The 23,259-nt window shown below is 41.4% G+C and overlaps 1 protein-coding gene across 1 annotated transcript in view; it reads right to left on the reverse strand.

Annotated features, from left to right (window-relative positions):
- MYO7B (myosin VIIB) overlaps positions 1-23,259 on the reverse strand; it is a 249,175-nt gene that overhangs the window by 42,127 nt on the left and 183,789 nt on the right. The window contains exons 28-40 of the mRNA XM_077290932.1: positions 23,064-23,183; positions 22,036-22,209; positions 21,202-21,429; positions 15,299-15,466; positions 12,371-12,488; positions 12,066-12,192; positions 10,320-10,513; positions 8,990-9,171; positions 8,774-8,898; positions 8,360-8,517; positions 6,402-6,555; positions 1,758-1,913; positions 865-970 (exon numbers count right to left, since the gene is read on the reverse strand). Of these exons, the coding sequence (XP_077147047.1) occupies positions 865-970; positions 1,758-1,913; positions 6,402-6,555; positions 8,360-8,517; positions 8,774-8,898; positions 8,990-9,171; positions 10,320-10,513; positions 12,066-12,192; positions 12,371-12,488; positions 15,299-15,466; positions 21,202-21,429; positions 22,036-22,209; positions 23,064-23,183 (2,010 nt within the window). The remainder of the gene's footprint in view (positions 1-864; positions 971-1,757; positions 1,914-6,401; positions 6,556-8,359; positions 8,518-8,773; positions 8,899-8,989; positions 9,172-10,319; positions 10,514-12,065; positions 12,193-12,370; positions 12,489-15,298; positions 15,467-21,201; positions 21,430-22,035; positions 22,210-23,063; positions 23,184-23,259) is intronic.

The following is a 23,259-nucleotide window of genomic DNA, read 5'->3' on the forward strand; positions in this document are numbered from 1 at the left end:
AAAATCATTTGTTTTTCATCTAGAAAAAAAAACAGACATTTTTTCATCTGTACTGCCATCCGTATGCAATGCATGTGTCCATTTTATATATCTGTATGCCATCTGCATGTCAATTTTTTACATTCGTATGGTATCCAGTTTTTATGTGAGCAATGTAAAAATAATAAAAGACCAATTACAGTTTCCTATATTAATAATTGCAATGGATCTGTGAAAAAATGCATGATATACAGATGGTAACCCTTACGCAATTTGTGTTTTTGCACATTCATTGACTTATGAGTGAGTCTGATCTGAAACACAGATCAAAGTAGTGCATGCTGCAAATTTTTTACATGTGGATCATTGCTCCATGTGTAAAAACATTCATTCAAACTTGTACATTGACTTGCATTGATCCATCCGTATGCTACCGGTATTGCATATGGACAGCACACGGCCTGAATATACACCTGTCTGAATGAGCCCTAAGGCTGAGACCAACTTTCAGATTGGGTCTATCTGACAAGATTCCTGGTATCGTGGTAAACAAACGTCTAGCGGAGAGGACTGGGGATGCCGAGCTGGAACAGAAAGGATTACACTGGCGAGGATACATCTATCAGTAATGGTGGTTGTTAATACATTTTTAAATTACATGAAAAACCCCCTTTAAGTGACAACTGAAAAATAAGAGAGAATCTCGCTACCTGAGGTGAGGCACAATCATGGCAGCATCAACAGGGGTGACAGGTTTAAATATTCTAAAGCTATTTTACATGAGAAAATAAGTCATGAAAGCCCATTTATCCTGTAAAGTTACCAGAGGCAAACCAAGTAGGATGTAGCACGGCACATGTATGGGTCTATGATTTGCACTTATACCTGCTCTGTGTCGTTTGGAAAGTACACTTTGTGGTAGATCTTGGTGCTCATTTGCTGAATGGCTTCAACTTCTACCTGGTGAGGGGGATGTTTTCGTGGGCCAGTTCTATATTCCATAACAAAAGAATGGTCAGTGACATCCAGAAAATGAAATATCTATTCCATACAATGCACAAGTTACTTTTATAGAGATTGAAACAAAACACAACATACAGCATTACTATATACACTATGCAGGCACATAATTATTGAGTTTAGTGCAAATAATGAATTAATGCTGTTTCTCCGTATTTTCTAGTGAAGCTGTTTTGGTCCTGTAGATGGATTTAACTTTATATAAACACATTGTTTTAAAGGGAATCTGTCAGCAGATTTTGCCATGTAATCTGAGGGAATCGTGATGTAGATAGAGGCAGAGACCCTAATTCTAGCAATGTGTCACATAGTGGGCTGGTTTTTGCCGTTTCAATAAAATAAGTGTTTTATCAGCAGGAGATTATCACTTGAGGACTAGATGTCTCATGCCTTCTGGTCCACTGATTGGCAGCTTTCTTTCAATATACACAGAAATCTGCCAATCGGTTATACAGGGCTCAGCATTCTGAGCTCTGGTAGATCTGCAGCAGAGAAAACTGTGATTCTATCACAACTGCTTCACCCAGTAAACTAAGTGATATATCGCTGGAATCGGGGTCTCTTTGCCTACACCATATGCTGCTCTCAGATTACATAACAAAAGTCTGCTTACAGATTCCTTTTAAGGTTCAGATAATTGGGAGGTTTCCATTTGTTATGCAGGGAAATAGGTTTTATGTGACAGCATACATAATAAAATATTGTTATTTTACAGTAGTATACATTACAAGTGTAAACCAAACTAGATATCTTATTACTGTTGTATTCTTTGGATTCTTTGTTTACAATCCTTGGATAGCGGTTCTCTCTGACGGTTCTCAATAAATTTCTGAACATGAACCAACAAACTTTTACTTGGTGAAAAGAGCCCGGTGCATAGCCAAAGCAGCTGCCATCCATTGCTTAAACTGTAACTGGAAGAAGAAACACAGTTTTATGTAATAAAAGTAAAATAGAGAATGACAAATTCTATGCAGTAAATATACAAGTTGGGAATTCAGACATTTAGGCCTCACTCACACGAGCATATAACACGGCCGAGTGCTATCCGATCAGACAGCACTAGGCCCAAAGTTATACTATGGCATAGTGCAGGTCAGCAATTATTTTCTCATGCCCATTCAGCAGCATACTACGATTGGCAGCGGGACTCAGCTCACACGCACCCATACAAGTCTATGGGTGCGTGTAAGACTTGCAATGGAGGAGATGGAGAAATGACTTTCCTCGTCTTCTCCGCACCTGTGCTGTTATTCTCTCATGCAAGCGGATCGGAGCACAGAGCACTGACACTCGGATCACGCTCACAGGAGAGTTTGAGCCGAGTGTCAGTAGAATAGCGCATCTGATGCTCACACATCGGATGTTATACGCCTGTGTGACCTCGGCCTTACAGGCAGCAAGTTTAGTTAGTCTCTTGTATAATAGACACCTATAAAATCCCTCAGTATAAAAAAGGTAGATCACCAAAGAAGTACATAAATGTAAACACAATCTTTATTGAAGAAATGCAATAAAGGCATAGAAAATGCCAAAGGCAAAACCATATTAGTAGAGATTAAATATAATCTGCACATGGAAAAAGGGGAGGAACTTTGAAAGTAATAATTTATATACAATAATTGATGTAAGATATAAAAATATGCCAAAGGTAAAAGCAAAGTGCTACATGTAATAAATATGGAAAACGCACAAAGTGAATAAAGCACAAAGCATAAAAAGAATGTCCAACCCAAATATAAAGTGAACTAGATGGTTGCCCGATTCTAACACATCGGGTATTCATAAATAAACTACATACATATTCTAGAAGTTTTCAGAATAATGCAATTTATACACAGGATTCGGCAGGCCAGGCGTGACCAATTAGCGAAGCGTGGTTCAAATTCCGCGCCAATTCGCGGCTGGACTGCGCCTGTCGCTGATTGTTCGAGGTCTGCCGGGCGTGACCAATCAGTGAAGCCAGGGCCTGCTCCAGATTTTTGAGGGCCACAGGCGAAAGAGTCTCAGTGGGCCCCCCTCTTTAACACATACCACGATTCATGATGCACAGATACAGCAGAGAAATATAGCACAGCAAAGTAGCATATAACACAGCCCATGTAGCATATAACACAGCCCACGTAGCATATAGCACAGCCACGTAGCATATAGCACAGGCCATGTAGTATATAGCACAGGCCACGTAGTATATAACACAGCCCACGTAACATATAGCACAGCCCACGTACCATATAGCACAGCCAAGTAGCATATAACACAGCCATGTAGTATATAACAGCCCACATAGCATATAACACAGCCCACGTAGTATATAGCACAGCCACGTGGTATATAGCACAGCCCACGTAGTATATAGCACAGCACACATATTATATAGCACAGCCCACGCAATGTATAACACAGCCCACTTAGTATATAGCACAGCCCACGTAGTATATAACACAGCCCACATAGTATATAACACAGGTCACGTAGTATATAACACAGCCCATGTAGTATATAACACAGCCACATAGTATATAGCACAGCCACGTAGTATATTGCCCAGCCACATATATTGCACAGCTATGTAGTATATAGCACAGCCCACGTAGTATATAACACAGCCACATAGTATATAGCACAGCTCACGTAGCATATAGCACAGCTCACGCAGTATATAACACAGCCATGTAGTAAATTGCCCAGCCACGTAATATATTGCACAGCCACATAGTATATAGCACAGCCCACGTAGTATATAGCACAGCCACGTAGTATATAGCACAGCCACGTAGTATATAGCTCAGCTCACGCAGTATATAACACAGCTATGTAGTATATAGCACAGCCCACACAGTGTATAGCACAGCCCACATAGTATATAGCACAGCCCACGTAGTATATAGCACAGCCCACGTAGTATACAACACAGCCCATAGTATATAACACAGCCACGTAGTATATAACACAGCCCACGCAGCATATAGCACAGCCACGTAGCATATAGCATAGGCCATGTAGTATATAGCACAGGCCACATAGTATATAACACAGCCCACGAAGCCAGGGTCTGCTCCAGATTTTTGAGGGCCCCGGGCGAAAGAGTCTCAGTGGGCCCCCTCTTTAACCATGATTCATGATGCACAGATACAGCAGAGAAATATAGCACAGCCAAGTAGCATATAACACAGCCCACGTAGCATATAACACAGCCCACGTAGCATATAGCTCAGCCACGTTTCATATAGCACAGGCCACGTAGTATATAGCAATGCCCATGCAGTGTATAACACAGCCCACATAGTATATAGCACAGCCCATGTAGTATATAACACAGGCCACGTAGTATATAACACAGCCCACTTAGTATATAACACAGTCACATAGTATATAGCACAGCCACATAGTATATTGCCCAGCCATGTATATTGCACAGCTACGTAGTATATAGCACAGCCCACGTAGTATATAACACAGCCACATAGTATATAGCACAGCCCACCTAGTATATAGCACAGCTCACGCAGTATATAACACAGCCAGGTAGTATATTGCCCAGCCACGTAATATATTGCACAGCCACATAGTATATAGCACAGCCCACGTAGTATATAGCACAGCTCACGCAGTATATAACACAGCCACGCAGTATATAGCACAACCACGTAGTATATAGCACAGCTCACACAGTATATAACACAGCCACATAGTATATTGCCCAGCTACGTAATATATTGCACAGCCACGTAGTATATAGCACAGCCCACGTAGTATATAGCACAGAGACGTAGTATATAACACAGCCCATGCAGTATATAACACAGCCCACGTAGTATATAACACAGCCCACGTAGTATATAGCAATGTGGGCACCATATCCCTGTTAAAAAAAAGAATGAAAATAAAAAATAGTTATATACTCACCTTCCGGCGGCCCCTGGATCCAGCCCAGGCATTTAGCGATGCTCCTCGTGACGCTCCAGTCCCAAGAATGCATTGCGGTCTTGCGAGACCGCAATGCATGGACCGGAGCTTCGCGAGGAGCGGGAAAGGCGCCGGAAGGTGAGTATATAATGATTTTTTTTATTATTATCATTTTTAACATTAGATCCTTTTACTATTGATGCTGCATAGGCAGCATCAATAGTAAAGAGTTGGTCACACAGGGTTAATAGCAGCGTTAACGGACTGCGTTACACCGCGGCATAATGCAGTGTAAGGCAGCCATTAACCCTGTGTGAGCGCTGACTGGAGGGGAGTATAGAGGGGGCACTGACGGAGAGTAGGAAGGGGCAAATTCACGGCCGGACTGTGCCCGTCGCTGACCAATCAGCGATGTGGGATTTCCGTTACAGACAGACAGAAGTGACCCTTAGACGATTATATAGATAGATAATATTGCTGAACAATTATGGTAGCAGATAGGCCAGGAAAGAAGCCCTTACCGACCAAACAACCCGAGCTAAAATGGTCAAATTAATGCCAGATCCATCTCACCCAATGCATGTGTCACAACTCTGTTGTCAGGTATCCTGGGACTAGGGGCTCCTTCCCTGTCCCTAACGGTAGGGGCACCCTAGCTCGCCCTGTTCTCCAGATTACTTCTGATGGTGAAGACTCCAGGGCCACATACCTTGCCTTAGCTCCTGAATCCGCCCTCAGTTTGTACCTTGCCCCACCCAGGGAAGAGGGGGTAGTAGTGTACCGTAATACACCAACCAGACTAACAAGGTAATACAAACAGGGATAAAGGAAAAAAGCAATCATACAAATATACTCACACAAAAAATAGAGGAAAACACCGGGTAGTGGAGGATGGGGAAAAACGAAAGTAGGAGAAGAAGGGGAAAAGATAGGAGTGACTAACTGTGCACAGTTGAGAGCCTTAATGCAGGAAAGCTTCCGAGAGCTCTCAACTGAGTAGATTAACCCATGCACTGCTAAAAGAAACCTGCAGATGAAGGTGTAGTGCTTCTAATCAGTGCAGGAGTTGGAGCAATTGGACGCTGCGGTCTTCTGTCTCCTGTCTGCACAGTAAACTGGTGACAGCATATTTCGCTTTTATGCTTCGTGTGGGGATGGAGCATAAAAGCGAAAAGCGCGTTAGGTAAGTTGGATCTTGCATCTATTTGATCATTTCAATGTGGGGTGTTTGGTTTGTCTTTGGCATCTCATTACTCAATTCATATTTGGATCTTCTATTCTTTGGTATATGTGAACTTGTATGAAGATTTAGAGACAAAATACAAATATACTGCTAAAAGATTTGCACATAAAATAGTGAAACAATTAACTGAACATATTGCTAAATAAATTTGCATATATATTTAGCAATATGTACTCAGAGTATAGAAAGTATTTACAGTATTTATATTCATTGGAACAATGCAGAGGATCCATTCTATATTAATATTTACCTGTTGCTATTTGCTGTCATTTGCTTCAAGATCTGGCAGTAGATTTCATCTCTGAGAGATTCCTCACGTACTGGGCCAGAGAATATCTGATCAGTAAGCTCGACTGGGGAGCGAGATTGTTTGGATGGATAGTCTCCCATATATTTCATGATAGGTAGCTAATGTTAAGGTCTGTAAGTAAGGCATGATTCCTGGTCTTACACAACTTCCTATCAACACTACAAACATTATTGTATTTTTCATAGGGGGCTTTAGTGTATTCCTGCTAATATCCCTGATGGCCTAGAGCAGTATTTCTCTGTGATTACATCAAATTAACCCAGAACATACATGTTTCAGATCATATATCATGCTGCAGTTCTTAAAAGCATAAGGTCAGTGTACAAGACTTTGAGACATAACAATTGCCTCATATGTTCTACAAATTGGGCACCTAGGGGATAGCTAAGGGTTATTAACTGATATCTGTTTTACTCTACGGCGAGTTAGGGGTTAAAGGGAATCGGGTAGCCATTTTTTAGACCCCAAAGTAACATGATCACAGTAAAGTGCCTGTAATGATGATTATTTCCATACCTTTATATGTCCACATCTCCGTGGTCTTGTAAGCCATCAGCTAATTCTTTGCAAATGTGCTTGCAAGTGGAGGGGCTTGGTCTGCACTTACCGCTCTTCGGCTTCCCGGCCTCTTCCTCTTCCCGATGCCAACCTCCTGCCAATGATCGACAGGTCACTCTTCTCTGTGACCTGCTACCCTGGCCGACATCTTGTGCAAGACCTGTCATTTCCAGGGGCAATGCATGCACATGTTGGCCGGGAAGCAGGTCACACAGAAGTGTGATCTGTCAATCACTGGCAGGAGACCAATGCCCGTAGGAGAAAAAGACTGGCGAGCTGTAAGGGCAGATCAGGCCCCTGTCATTGCAGCTTTATTTGCAGAAGAATTTGCCAATGGATCACTAGAAAATGAAGACCTGAAATTGTAAAATAAAGGTATGGAAGTAATCATCATTAGGCCACGTTCACAAGTTCAGTATTTGGTCACTATTTTACATCAGTATTTGTAATCCAAGACAAGAAGTGGAACAATCAGAAAAAAAGTATAATAGAAACACATCAACACATCTGTATTTATCACCCACTCCCGGTTTTATCTTACAAATACTGATGTGACATACTGACTAAATACTGAACGTGTGAACATGGCCTTACAGATACTGTAGTATGATGACACTACTTTAGGGTCTAAAAACCTGCTGACAGGTTCCTTTTAAAACCAAATAGTAGATTTAGGGCAGTAATATATATGTATGAATTGGAGCAATATAATGTTACATTTTACTAGATATCATCAATATATAAATCCTATCATGTAACTGCCGACTAACTAACAAGTCCCAGTGCATTATCAGCGCAACTAAACCTGTAAAATATATTCCTCAGCACTGAGATTGCAACATCAAGAAGGTAAATTAGTGGAATTATAAAACTCTGAGAATCGAGAGACATGTTAATTATATGCAAATGACGAAAAACTAAAGTAATGTACAATACAACTGGATTTCACACACAGAAATACAGGATGTTACCCTCCTTGGCTGCTATCAATGAAGTTTTAAATTGTTGTTTGAAGAATATTCTGCATGCTGAATATATTTGGGCTCACAAATCATCAGGATCCAATGCTGGCAGTGCCCTTTGTAATTGCCTGACCAATGACATCCCAGAATTGTTCAGTAGGAGACAAATCTGGAATCCTTGCAAGCCATAGTAGCAGGTTATTCACAGTAACATAAGCAACATGCGGGTATTTTTTTGGGTACATTTTAACCTAAATTTGAATAAATTCTATTTTAATATTTTGGATATTGGGATAAACATTTGCCTTGCATTTCTATTTTCTGGGTTTATATATCATCCATGCCATATCACATATCCAGTGAATGAATTAAGGATATCAATGAAAGCCTGGCATGCATAATCTCGCAGATCTGCCACTTCATAAATCTTCCGAAGCAAGGGCTGTCTAAGTGGTTCCCTTGAATAAGCCCAGAGCTGCAACTTACCACGAGATCTTTGTAAAAAGGCCTTGGAAACACTCTCAGGATCTGGAGGTCTAAGGACAGCACCAAACATAGGAAAGTTTTAAGAGTCTGTGCACTTTTAATAAAAATGTATTAATTTCTATTATAAATCCATATATGCTCCTAAAGTATGTTCTTAGGGTAAAATATATAATATAGATATAATCCTTCAGAATACTTTTCTAATGAAATGGAAAACAGAAACTGCTAGTTCCATAAGAATATATATAATACATATACACTTACGGTATACCTGCTTCCATATCTTTGCACTTAAAGTATGCTTACCTGAAATACTGCATAGAATATTCCTCTAATGTGTATGGCTTAACTTCTTCCTGGTGGCTAAACTCATCAAAAGAAGAGCCGATTAATTCTGATTTACGCTGTTCTGGGGACATAGCAATCATTCGCTAAGGGCAAAAATGAAATGCAGAAATTAATAAGCATCATCAAATACAAAAAAAAAGGGCACTGTGTACTTTACATAGGCTATTTGCTTACCAGTATTTCAGAGCTAGGTTTGGTAAGGGTTGGTACAATATAGATGGCATCCAAAGACACAGCACCACTGTTTCCAATTCTTTCATTTTTTGCATGGATCCAGCTCGGTCCATTCTGAAGATCTGGGCTTCTGTTAAGAAGAAGCAGATCCCCATTTCGAAAGGTTAACAGGTCTGGTTCATCTAGGAATAGAGACAATGATATGTAATGAGCTCAGGAATACTTTGCTAAAAAAAGCTCAATATGGCCTTTTGGGTTTACACCTTATGCGACTGTGAAACAGTCCCGCTAAACATATGATTAGATATTTGCAACTGAATGTCTACATTTCTATGCCTAATTGTTGCATGTGGCTATATCGTAAAAGTGCAATCCTTGTTGGGGGCATGGGAATATTAGTAGACTTTTGCCTGATTATACCCAATAGCTCTGTCATGGTTCTGTCTGAATCTTGATTTTTGGGCTACAGATAGAAGCCCTTTAGGGCTCATGCAGATGACCGTATTTTCAGTCCATGTGCGATCCAACAAAACATTCCATTGCACTCGGACCAATTTTATTCTATGGAGACGTGCATATGTCCTTTTTTTTCCTTAGATAGAGTCTGTCTAAGGAAAAAAAATCGCAGCATGCTTGATTTGCATCTGATATTCAGATCGCACTCTGCCATGCAAGTCAATGCGTCTGTGGAGAAAATCAGACCACACTCGGATAACATCTGAGTGCTGTCAGATTTTTACAGACTGACAGAATGGAGAAGGAGGGGAATTTTTTTACTACCTTCTCTTCAATCCAGAAATTTGGATCACACTATGCTCACACTTTGATCAAAGTTTAATCAGAATGTGATTAGCATAATCGGCCCGATTCTCTCGAATAAGAGAAAATACGCTGGTGTGACCCTCATCTCACAGAGATCGCAAAGGAGTGTAAAACCCTAAGGCTGGGTTCATACTGCGTTAGAGGCGTCCATTAGACGGACTACGTTATACCGTGGCATAACGCAGTCCGTTCACGCCGTCATTAAGTCCTATGTTGGACGCATCGCTAGCGCAAGCCCACAATGGGCGTGCGCTAGCGATGTGCCGTCATTGAGTGGCGGACGCTGGGACGCGGGCTGCAGCGTTTCCGGGTCCGTCACTGCTAGTGCAGATAGAGCATCTGCTAGCTCTACCTGCCCTATCACGACGACATATTGGCACTTGCGTTAACAGCAGTCCGTTAACGCATGTGTTGAACGGGCTGCTGTTAACGCAATGTGAACCTGGCCTAAGCCAGAATCTGTGTTCTTTGTCTTGTTATACACAGTCTCCAGGAACTGTAATAATACCTGTTAATGTCTTTGTATTTGTCAGTGACCTTGAGCTGTCTTGTAGGGCTACTGCATACACAGACCTCGCCTTTAGCCCATCCAAAAAGTAGAGAAGCAGCTTAGCAATTTCTTCACTGTTCTGTGAGGTTAGAACAAATTGCTCTCCCCTTAGTGTATTTAAGACACAGCACTGACCAAAGGATTTTTCAGCCCTGCAAAAAATATAATTAGATATGCAGTTCGTACATAGATATAAAATATTGGAATATACAGTAATATTTCAATAATGAAAAAAAGACGGTTAATTATAATCAACAAGGTTTCTCCTTTACCTCAAGCCGAGATATCCAATTACAACATTGGCCATTCACCAACTGTATCTACATATTGAATGCATAGCAATAAGTGCATCTCCTATCTTAAAGAGGACCTGTCACCAGGTCAAAAGTGGACGGTTTTTGGTCTTATTTTATTCCCACTGCTCTTCTGAGTATTCTGTGCTCTATTTATTTTTATTTTTTTTTAAACATACAGTTGCAGAGATGTGGGACTTTTTGTTTGGTGCTAATTTTTATAGTCTCTAGCAAGGGAGAATAGCCCACAGAATTCTCTGGAGGAGTGGTGTCTTTGACTGCATTATTACTCTTTGTGCAGCGCTCCCTTGGTGAAGAACACTACAATTAGCACTAAATAAAAAAAATCCGTATCTCTGGAGTAGTATGGCAGATTAGAAGAGTAAAATAAATCACTGAATACTTAGAGGAGCAGCAAGAATAAAATAAGCACAAAATCTGGCCATTTTTGGCCTGGTGACAGTTTCTCTTTATTCACTTCATGTCCGGGTTATTTTACCTCGTTCCTGGCCATGCGCTTTTAAACAAGCAAGTAAAAAGTCTCATACGGATATTCAAATCATTTTTACTTTTTTTTTACGATTCATGGGTGTCAGGAGGAACACTGGAGAGATCAGGCAGATCCCACCGCTGCCAGCAGTTTGTCAGGGGACCCAACTTCGCTGCCTCCAATCGTCAGGACAATTCCGCCATTCACTGACAAGTGATGGACGAGGCCACGGCTGCTTCCACTACTTGGCCGGTTATTGGGGAACTCACAGTGAGCCTATGGTATATACACCTTAGATTCCAAAGCACGGAATATATGTATACATATATTCCCCAATAAGATCACTGCCAAATCCATAATAACAAAGGATACTACTAGCTACCACCACCATTCGTTTAGGCTGATTGGATACCCGTTAAATGTAGAAAATGACTTTGGGGTGAGATTTACAGAGCAAAATGAATGGAGCTATTCAATTTTATATATTTAATCCGGAAAAGTAGGCAATGTTTATAAAAAATATGCAAAGATTTTACAAAAGGGGAACAAAACAATACGATATGTACAATTACATAAAACAAAAGGAATAACAAAAGAAAAGTACTAAACTTATGTCATGGAAATGGCTCAGAGCTTAGTATAGGGAGGCACTCCTTTTAGGAAATGGACAGAACACACAGCAAGTTGTAACTTCCAGGACTTAAAATAATCAAAGGAGGAGATTGACAGCCACCTCCCTGCCCAGACAGCAGCACAATACCATGCAAGCTGTCTAATCTGCATTGTCATTTTAAAATGTCAGTGCAGAGGAAAGTGTGGAATTCTTATAGTCATTGGGCAGACCAATAGTAGTTAAAGAGCATGTTTATCTCTTTATTCAGTGATATTTAAAAATGGTTAATAACTCAATACTAGATGTACCGTTTTGTGAGGATACCAGTTAAATCGGGAAAAGTAAGATCCAATAACTTTTTCTCCGTTTCATCCAGAAAACTCACTCCTTTCCAGTTTATTGCGACAATGAAGTGATTTCTGCTGATGCTGGGTCCTGGAGGACATGTAACAAATTAAGTAAATTGTTATGAGACAACAGCATTTATAATGACAGTAAAACCATCAAACATTTTTCTTTCAATTATTATGAATATGAACCATACATTTGTTACAAGTATTATGCAATAAGCCCATCATTTTAAGACTTAATTGGCAGAAATGCCTTATCTTACCTGCAAATCTGGAGGCTTCAAAGAACTTTGAAAATAATAAAGGCCACTTCTGGCGAGAGTAATCTACTACTGTTTCCTTTACTTGTATTGTAGGAGTCTTCTCTGTTATATATTGAGCCTAAAGAATAATAGACACATGAATTTACTTTAGATGACTGGACAATTGTATATGGACACCTGACCATAACAGCTATATGAGCTTTTGGTCACCCCAATTCAAAGCCATGGAGTTGGGCCCCTATAAAAGGCTGTACTTTTCTGATTTAAAAAAAGAAATTGATAGTGAGTCGCTTGACATTATTATCTTGATTCCATTTTCACCACCGCCAGAGCCGCCGCCTCACCACCACCAGAGCCGCCGCCTCACCACTGCCAAAGCCGCCGCCTCACCCCTACCTTCTGTCTCTTCCCCACTATCCCATAGAATGTAAGTCCGCAAGGACAGGGTTCTCTCCCCTCTGTACCAGTCTGTCATTGTAAACCTGTTTACTGTCTATCTATAACCCTGTATGTAACCCCTTTCTCATGTACAGCACCATGGAATTAATGGTGCTATATAAATAAATAATAATAATAATAATAATAATAAAAAGATACTCAATGCACTGCTGGGAAAGAGGTTTCCGAGCAAATAGACTGAAGGTGTTACTTATTTGTCCAATGGCTGTTTTTCACAATTCTTCCTCGCACATGCATGCTTGGTTTGGCTGTGTGTGCATGTGTTGTTAAGTGGGAAAGTAAGCTAAGCGACTGCTCAACACCTTTGAATTATTGGCCTATTTTGAATCAAATATGCCCAATCCCTCTTTTCCCCCACTATTTGCCATCTGGGGAAGGTCTGCACATGTGATAAGTTGGCTGAATTTCCTCTAGTGTGTGGCCACTGTTATTGAGTGAAAAAAAACAAAACAGACCTCCAGAAGTTAAAAATGATCACTCTATGTCTCATCAAAAAACACCGCAACGCAGCCGTTCCCAAGACTGCAATTAAGCACGCAAATCTAACACGGTATGCAGATGTCATATTTTCAAACAATAATTGTTTTAGCATTTTTCAAAGAATTCTTTACACAGGGTAAGTGTAAACACAATTATACATCCACTATATTCACCATAATGATGAGAAACACAAGTTCAATGTAGACGATCCTCCTCGCTCAGCCGAGACAACAATCTGAAAAGCAGACATGCTGCTTGACACTCACAGAGTCCACACTTGCGGCGACGTTTCGCGGATCCAAACCTTTTTTCAAGCACCTTGACTTGTGTTTCTCATCACTATGGTGAATATAGTGGATGTATAATTGTGTTTATACTTACCCCATGTAAAGGATTCTTTGAAAAATGATAAAAGAAATGTTGATTGAAAAGATGACGTCTGCATACAGAGTCATTTGATTTGTGACCACGATTACTGCAGCCGTAGCATGAAAGGAAGTCTCAACAGCTATTTGATTTACAGTAATACTGCAATTTAATGAATCATGCCATGACACTATATTGCAGTGTTTTGTTTCCGGTCTTCCATTTCCCCGATTGTTTCTGGTCTGATATTTCCTCTAACAGCAAAAATTAAAAGGACACAGAATTATGCAGCAGGGACCAAGAGTTATGAACTGAAGTAATTTTTTTAATGTTATGCGGGCAATTATATTATTACAGCAATATTTAATTTGAGATAGGAAAAACGTTAAAGTAAGGCTAGGTTCACATTGCGTTATTGGGTGATCGCTAACAGACAGCGTTGCACGGCGAAAATGTTGCAATTAACGCCGTGCAACGGGTCCGTTAGCGCACCCATTGACAGCAATGTTGTTTCTGCCTGAAGCGCATCGCTAGCTCGTGCCTTTTTCGGCTCGCGCTAGCGATGTGCCGTTCTTTTGTGGTGCGCCTCGGACGCTGCTTGCAGCGTCCGCGGCGCGCCCGAGGTCCATTCCCCGCTCTCGCAGATCGGGGATCTGCAAGAGCGGGGACGTTAACGCGAACCCTAAACGCGACCCCTACAAATACATTGCGTTAGCGCAATCCGCTAGCGCTAAACGGATTGCCCTAACGCAATGTGAACCTAGCCTAAGGCATTAAGACATTAATTTCCGTGAGTACTTTGGCAAAAACAGCACCTTACAATTAATTACTAATATAAATTGTTAATAAAAATAAATAAAAATGAGAACAAAACTTTGCTGTGCCTAGAATGTTAATAAATATGGAATTTTTTTTTTATTAAAGGAGTTTTCTCAACTTCATAAATGGGTAAAATTGCAAAGTGCTTGTAAATACAAAAAACTTTGCAATCTATCTCTTGTTAAAAATCCTTTCCGTTCTCCAGAACAGAGGGATTTTTAACTCTACGCTATAGTTTACCGTTCAGTGCCTAGGTTAGCGCCCACCTCTGCAATTTATCAGAAGTGGCCTGTTCCCTAAGCAAAAAGCGCCATGCTTGCATGCTTTTAGCAATAGAGCTTGCAAGTGCTGCTCATACTGGATCCAGTGAACTTCAGAGTCTCTGGGCAAATCCAACACTGTAGAGGGCACAGTTTGGTCTAGCGGAATAACAATTCTGCTGGCCTAATCTGTAAGTTACTAAGAGTGCACCGACCTTCAGCAAGCAGGGAGCTGGGAGGCATAGGAGCAATGTGCTCCTGAAAATACTTCATAATACGACTCATTTCATTTGTAGCCATGACTAGTTGTTTGTTCGAAATGTGTTAGCGGTAACAATTAAGCAACCTCTGGTGACAGATCCTGAAAGATGTTTGTAATAAAGGTTGAAGTTTTAATTCACATCAGATCTGGACCATAAATCTCTAACGATTTACTTGCTATAAGTTTATCTGCCGAGACAGATCAGTGCATGTGTAGGGAGCTGAGCTGGCCTTGATCTTGCTGATTTTTTTTTTATTACACCTACTGTGGTTAAATTACTACCTTTGCTTGATTTTCCTTCAGTAGGGTTACCCAGTAGCTGCTGGGCTTGGAGGCTAATTGCTTTGCAGGAATGCAGTCTTTTAGGACACTGTGAAGGTGTTCGTCCTTTAGTAATGCACCATATTTGATATAGTAGTGTTTGGACATAAGCTCCACTAAATCATCCTCCTGCAAGAGAAAACTGTAATATTAGTATGGATGTATCAAATCACAGAGCCAATCTGTTGTAACATTTTATTTTGTGTTGAAAGAAGATGAATTTCAGATAAAAGAAAAAAACCCACTTAGAATACAAAAATAATATCTAAAATATAAAAAAAAGTTCCTGTAAACACTTTTTCTTCTAATATAAAAGACGGAAACACAAGAAAGAACAGACATGTACGGTAAATATAAGTCCATGACATAACCTATCCTGTTCTATTCTGCTAGGTTGCTCAAGTGCATGCAAAGCTGTGTATGGGCTCAATAGAAAGTTTATAATCATTGCATAATATTATGCTCCTTCAAAATAAAGATTGTTGGTACTCACCGTAAAATCTGTTTCTCGTAGCCTTCATTGAGGGACACAGGAACGATAGGTTAATATGCTGCCAGCTGGATGCTGACACTAAGAATACATCTTAGAAAAAAATAGCTGACTCCTCTCCACGTGGGCTACACCTGGGCAGCAGACACCCAGTTATTCAGTTAGTGCAAAAGCAGTAGGAGAAGCAAAACCAAGACTCTCCCCCAAACAGGAACGTTCTAGGTCCCCAAATGAAGGCTATAAGAATGAGCTTTTACACGAGTACCAAAAATCTTTATTTCTTGGTCACTTCATTGGGGGACACCGGAAACATAGGACATCCTAAAGCTGTCCCTGGAGTGCGAAAACTAATACCAGTACTGCAGAAGGAAGAGTAGCAATCAGTTAATTTACTACCCCAGGAACTGCCACTTGTAGTACCCTTCTGCTAAGACTTGCAAACTTAGACTAGACACAAAGGTAAGAGCTCCACAACGATATGGACAAAAGACTAGTAGCAGCCCAGTGGAACAGAAGAACGTACACCTAAGTAGCTTCTAACCCTCATGGGGGGAGTGAGAGACATGCCCTGGCTGGACTGCTCTAGCATAGCCTGACCTTTCACATTGGCAGATTGATACCAGAGAACAATATTAGCTCTAGAGGCGGCCCGACCTCTGCAACAGCTTATCGGGATGACCCACAAGGCATCCGAACTTCCAACCAGGGCTATGAGAGACAGATAGATCTGCACAGCTCTGACTGTCATATTGTGTAAGAACCTCATTAAGGTGACAGACAGAGAATGGTACAAAGGTGAAAGGAGGAAGCTGAACATCAGACCATTCTGTCCTGGAAAAATAGAGAGGCAGGTGAGAGCCTTCTTTGAAACAGATTGCTAGAGAGGAATAAATCACAGTTTGAAAGCCAAAATGGAGCAATATCTCTCATTGGCACGAGAGGAGAGGACTCAAGAGTGTCTAAGACCAGAATGATTTCTTTAAAAACAATATATTCTTTATTGAAAAAAGTATTAAAAATACCCCCCCAGTGCAAAACAAGATAATGTAGATCTAGCAATAACCTAACAAATCCCTAATCTTACCTGCTATCCCTTCCTATCAGTGGAGGTTGGCACCCTATTAGATACATTTTTGGCGCCCCCACTCCGAGGTCTGTCCTTCCACCATGACACCTCACATCTATTGGTTAGCTGGCTCTGCATCGTGTGCCTCCTGATGAACCTTATGGACGGGGAAACGCGTCGAGGTGGGAATCCCAGCTTTGTTTTTTTCATCTTTTTTTTTCAATAACCACAAATTGTACATTTATGTGTATCTATTGCAAAACAATGTGGTTAATTGGTTTTGTCCAAATCATGCTGAAAAGCTAGTCTTATGGCCCCTTTATCTGTGTACAGGTCTCAATTATTTGTGAAGGACCCATGACGTATATTTAACATATATGGGTCCCACAAGACATGTTCATTAATTGTCTAGGTAGATTAGTACTATGTTGGTACATGAGGCTGCCAATTTTTACAATAACCTACTGTCTTTAAATTAATAGGCACTATCCCTTCATTTCTTTTATTTGCTTATTGTTTTCCCACCTTTTAAACAATAGGAAATTATCAGGGCTAGTCGGGGACAGCCGCCACCTAGTGGGGCGCCAAAAAAAAAGTATCTAATAGGGTGCCAACCTCCACTGATAGGAAGGGATAGCGGTAAGATTAGGGAATTGTTAGGTTATTGCTAGATCTACATTATCTTGTTTTGCACTGGGAGGGTATTTTTAATACTTTTTTCAATAAAGAATATATTGTTTTTAAAGGCATTACATGATACACACTTTTTGATTATTTTTCCTTGGCTCTATATTATATATTTCTACAGAATGATTTCTCCAAGATCGAGTGGAGGGCTATAATGGCAGCCCTGAGCTTGCCTTGCCCTGGGTGAGCAGTCCAGACCTATTGCTTACAAGTCAAGTTACGCAAGACCAAAGCAGGAATCTGGCCCTTCGGAGTCAACCCTGGCTCAAGGCAAGCAAGCAAAAATTAAAAAGGAGGATGTCACCTTAGGAGCGCTGCCAATAGGTTCTTACCTAAGAACAAGAGGCTTTCTAAATTTAATAGTAGAAACGTGATGTCTAAGGCCAGGTTCATAATGAGTTGGTGCAGTCCGTTCAACGCATGCGTTAATCGGACTGCACCAATGCTAGTGCCTTTTAAAGATCGCGTTATGCGATCGCGATAGCGCAGATGCTCCACCTTCGCTATCGGTGACGGACCCGGAAACGCTGCAGACCGTGTCCGAGGGTCCGTCACAGAATGACGTCACATCGCTAACGCATACTGATTATGACATGCGTTAGTGATGCGCTACTTAATGGCAGTCAATGGGTGCACTGAAGCATCTGTTACATTGCGTTAGTGCCGCTGTGTAATGGATGCCGTCAGCACATTGCCATTGACGCAATGTGAACCCTGCCTTTGTTCCCTAATCCTAGTCCTTCCGATTGACACTAAATTAAACTGAATAACTGGATGCCAGCTGCCCAGATGTAACCTGGTGGAGAGGAGTCAGTTCTTTTTTCTAAGATGTATTCTTAGAGCCAGCCTCCAAATGGCAGCATATTAACCCATGGCTCCTGTGTACCCCAATGAAGTGATTGAGAAAAAAAAGTTTGCTGGGACTTTGATATTGATGGCCTATCCTGTTAATGCAGTTTAGATCCTTTTACTTGAATAAGACTGAGCTGCAGACTGCAGTACCAGGTACAGTCACTCCAAAATGTAAAAATCTATGCCATACCTCCCAACTTTTGAAGATGGGAAAGAGGTCCAATGTTTGCGGCGCGCGTAGCGCACTGCGGCAAATTTTAGGCCACGCCTCTGACCACACCCATTCATAATTAGTCACACCCATATCCACGTCCCAACCACACCCATTTAGCACTGCTGATCACACTGTTTCATATACAATAGTTATAAACGAAAAAATATGGCCACACATGATGCTCCATACTGTATAATGACCGTACATGATGCTCCATACTGTATAATGACCGCACATGATGCCCCATACTGTATAATGGCCACACATGATGCTCCATACTGTATAATGGCCACACATGATGCTCCATACTGTATAATGGCCACACATGATGCTCCATACTGTATAATGACCGCACATGATGCTCCATACTGTATAATGGCCACACATGATGCTCCATACTGTATAATGACCGCACATGATGCTCCATACTGTATAATGACCGCACATGATGCCCCATACTGTATAATGGCCACACATGACGCTCCATACTGTATAATGGCCACACATGACGCTCCATACCGTATAATGGCCACACATGACGCTCCATACCGTATAATGACCACACATGATGCCCCATACTGTATAATGACCACACATGATGCTCCATACTGTATAATGGCCACACATGATGCTCCATGCTGTATAATGGCCACACATGACGCTCCATACTGTATAATGGCCACACATGATGCTCCATACTGTATAATGGCCACACATGATGCTCCATACTGTATAATGACCGCACATGATGCTCCATATTGTATAATGACCGCACATGATGCTCCATACTGTATACTGGCTGCACATGATGCTCCATATTGTATGATGACTGCACATGATGCTCCATACTGTATAATGGCCGCACATGATGCTCCATACTGTATAATGACCGCACATGATGCTCCATACTGTATAATGGCCACACATGACGCTCCATACTGTATAATGGCCACACATGACGCTCCATACTGTATAATGACGGCATGCATACCGTATAATGGCCACACATGATGCTCCATACTGTATAATGACTGCACATGATGCTCCATACCGTATAATGGCCGCACATGATGCTCCATACTGTATAATGACTGCACATGATGCTCCATACTGTATAATGACCGCACATGATGCTCCATACTGTATGATGACCACACATGATGCTCCATACTGTATGCTGGCTGCACATGATGCTTCATACTGTATAATGACCGCACATGATGCTGCATACTGTATAATGACCGCACATGATGCTCCATACTGTATAATGGCCACAGTTCTCCATACTGTATAATGACATACAGGCACGCAGCTCACACACACGCTCACACACATGCACACGCACACAGCTCACACACACGGCTCACACACAGCTCACACACGCACGCAGCTCACACACATGCAGCATCACACACACAGTATCACACATACACACGCAGCATCACAAACGCAGCTCACAAACACATGCAGCTTTGACACAAATGCATCACATACGCAGCCATCACACACACACACACAGCCATCACACACACACGCAGTCATCACACACACACACGCAGCCATCACACACACACACGCAGCCATCACACACACACACGCAGCCATCACACACACGCAGCCATCACACACACACACCCAGCCATCACACACACACACACGCAGCCATCATACACACACACCCAGCCATCACACACACACACACACACAGCCATCACACACACACACAGCCATCACACACACACACCCAGCCATCACACACACACCCAGCCATCACACACACACACACCCAGCCATCACACACACATCCAGCCATCACACACACCAGATACCTCATACACACAATACACACACACAAATGCAGCATCACACACACAATGACACATACATGCAGCATCAGACACACACATCTCACACACACACACACACACATGCAGCATCACACACATCACACACACACACACACAATCTCATCTGTGTTGCAGGGGCGGCTGATGTCCATGTGCAGCTCTTCAGTTTCTCCGGCTGCTCACAGCTCTGCACTGTCCTGGCACCTCCCCCGTCTCTCCTTCTCTGCCGGGATAGCAGCTAAGAGCAGGAGAAGCCGGAGCTCCGTGCACACACAGGAGGAAGCGAGTCGCTGACTTCTCATCTTGATCGCTGCTGGCTCTCTGCCTCAGCGTGGCAGCGCAGCGCCGCACACACAGGGGGCGGGGGGGGGCGGGATCGGTCGGGAGGAGACCCAGCATGTATAAGAAAAAAAAAAACAGCCACAAACCTAAGCTACTCAGGTGCCGCCCCCTGCATTGTCTCCGCCCTAGGCACGTAGTGCGGGACATTAGTGTCCCGCCCGGGGCTGACTGTCAAAATCAGGACAGTCCCGCGGGATCCGGGACGGTTGGGAGGTATGTTATGCCGTGTCAACAATGTGGGGGATATGGCTTGCAAGAGAGCTGCAACCCCTTCAGTCACTTGACCATTTGGTGAGGCTGGATGTCTAAACCCCCACCATTCTGATATTGATGGCCTATTTTGAGGTTTCACATAGGTCAACCTACCTTCTCACAGCGGTACTCTCCAAAGCATAGGCCACGTATCACCTGGTTATAAATTAGGTCAGTACTAACAGGATCATCTGAAGAGTTATGCCATGGTGAGAAGACTTCTTTACGGAAGAAAAGACGCCATGGAGCATGCTTTTCTTGGTCTCCCCTTTCCCTGGCTAATTGCTCACATTGAGAAATACCATCCATTAGATGCTCTGATCCACTGCCCAAAGACCACACCTGGAGATTATAAATGGAAAGATTTTCATGTTACAAAAATACATATATGTCATACGACTGTAAAGTATTAGGGTATGTTCACACGTTGCATTTCTGCCATGTTTTTTTTTTCTGCCATGAAAAATGCAGCATTATACTGTACCAGCAAAATGAATGAGATTTTTGAAATCTCATGCACGTTGCTCATTTTTCCCTCTGCAGCCATGTCAATTCAGTCATCTTTCTTGCATCATATTTCAGCCATTCTAATGAATGAGAAAAAAATGCATCAAAGAAACACGTAAAATTGCTAAAAGAATTAATATGCTGCAGATTTGAAATTGCTTCAATGTGTATTTTATGCAGCATTTTTCCTGTCAAGAGACACGTTTTTGGTGCAGAATATGTCTGCAACAAATACTTCACATGTATGCATTCCCTTAGAGGTATTGCCGTGTTAGTATATTAAAATTTTTAATTATTAGTTATGTTGATATAATACTTTGAAATGAGCCCACATGTTTTCTTTATAGAGATATTATCATATACGGTGCACACATTAGTGCTGTAGGGCATCAGTGGGGTATTATACAATGTAATCTCCACACTAAACAAAGCTTCATGTACCTGATCATATATTGAGATATAAACAGAAAAACCAAATAAGTCCTTCATCTCCAGTTTCTGACCGATGTTCCTGCATATCTCTTTAGCAGAGGTAGCAGAATCTGCTTGGATGATGATGGTCTCGCCAGTCATGATCTTCACAGGCACTTCTAGAGTTGCTGAACCTTTTAATGCCTTAAACAAACAAGATGGAAATTTCGAATCACTTATAGCAGTACGACAACTGCGAAGAAGATTCAAGGTTTTCTACTGAACAGAAAATTTAGCATTGATGATTTCATACATTAGGTAATACTTTCTATATTTTGGATCAATCACAATTAGAATGAAAATTATACAGTAAATAATTATAAACCTGAATGTCGGCTAAATTTTTGTATTTATGAAATGCTATCGTATAACAATCTAAGGCTTTATGCACATGTCTGAACTACACTTCTGCTCAAAGTTGTACAGTCATAATCTAGCAAGCATAGACTTCTATGGTTCTAATTTCATACAGAGGTAAACAGATGAATCATTTAAAGGGCTTACCTTATTTTTTTTAAAATGGGTACAATTGCAAGATCTTTGGAAAAAAAAAAAAAAAAAAAAAGCAACCTCCTTCTTATTAAAAATCCTCCCTGTTCTAAAGAATGGAGGGATTTTACATTCTATAGTTTGCTGCTTGTTGCCTAGGTTACCGGCCACCACAGCAGTCTATAAGCAGTGTTTGCCCCTGCACTCCTACAGTGCTACAGAAGCAAAAGTGCCTCTCCTAGCAACACTGCTGCTGATCTGAATTTTCAGTCATCGGGAGCACACTGACTCCTAGCTTCCCTCTTGTGGAGCGATGTACTTCTGAAGAAGGAACTTTACAAAATCCCTTTAAATTATATTATATAAGTTGATTGTGCCATGTAATCAGACACCATAAAATGGAGCTACTTTTACTTAAAAACATTGCTAAAGGTGTTAAGATTCAAGTTCTTGACATCAATAAACCCAGTGCTATAAGCTTCAGGCATTTTTTAGCAGACGCACAGTACCTGTAGCTCTAACCAGCTGGAGGGCTGTGACCGTGCACCATTAGCAATTGTGCGAACTAGCTGCTTCATACACACAGAGCTGTGTGCTATCTGCTGTCCACGGATGAAATTCTGCAGGTACTGGAAAAGTGAAAAACATTTAAACAGAGATAAAACTTTCAGAGAAATATTCCAATACTTGTTTTTATTTTGCAAA

The sequence above is a fragment of the Ranitomeya variabilis genome, chromosome 2, assembly GCF_051348905.1.
Source record: "Ranitomeya variabilis isolate aRanVar5 chromosome 2, aRanVar5.hap1, whole genome shotgun sequence".
In the NCBI taxonomy this organism is placed as follows: domain Eukaryota; kingdom Metazoa; phylum Chordata; class Amphibia; order Anura; family Dendrobatidae; genus Ranitomeya; species Ranitomeya variabilis.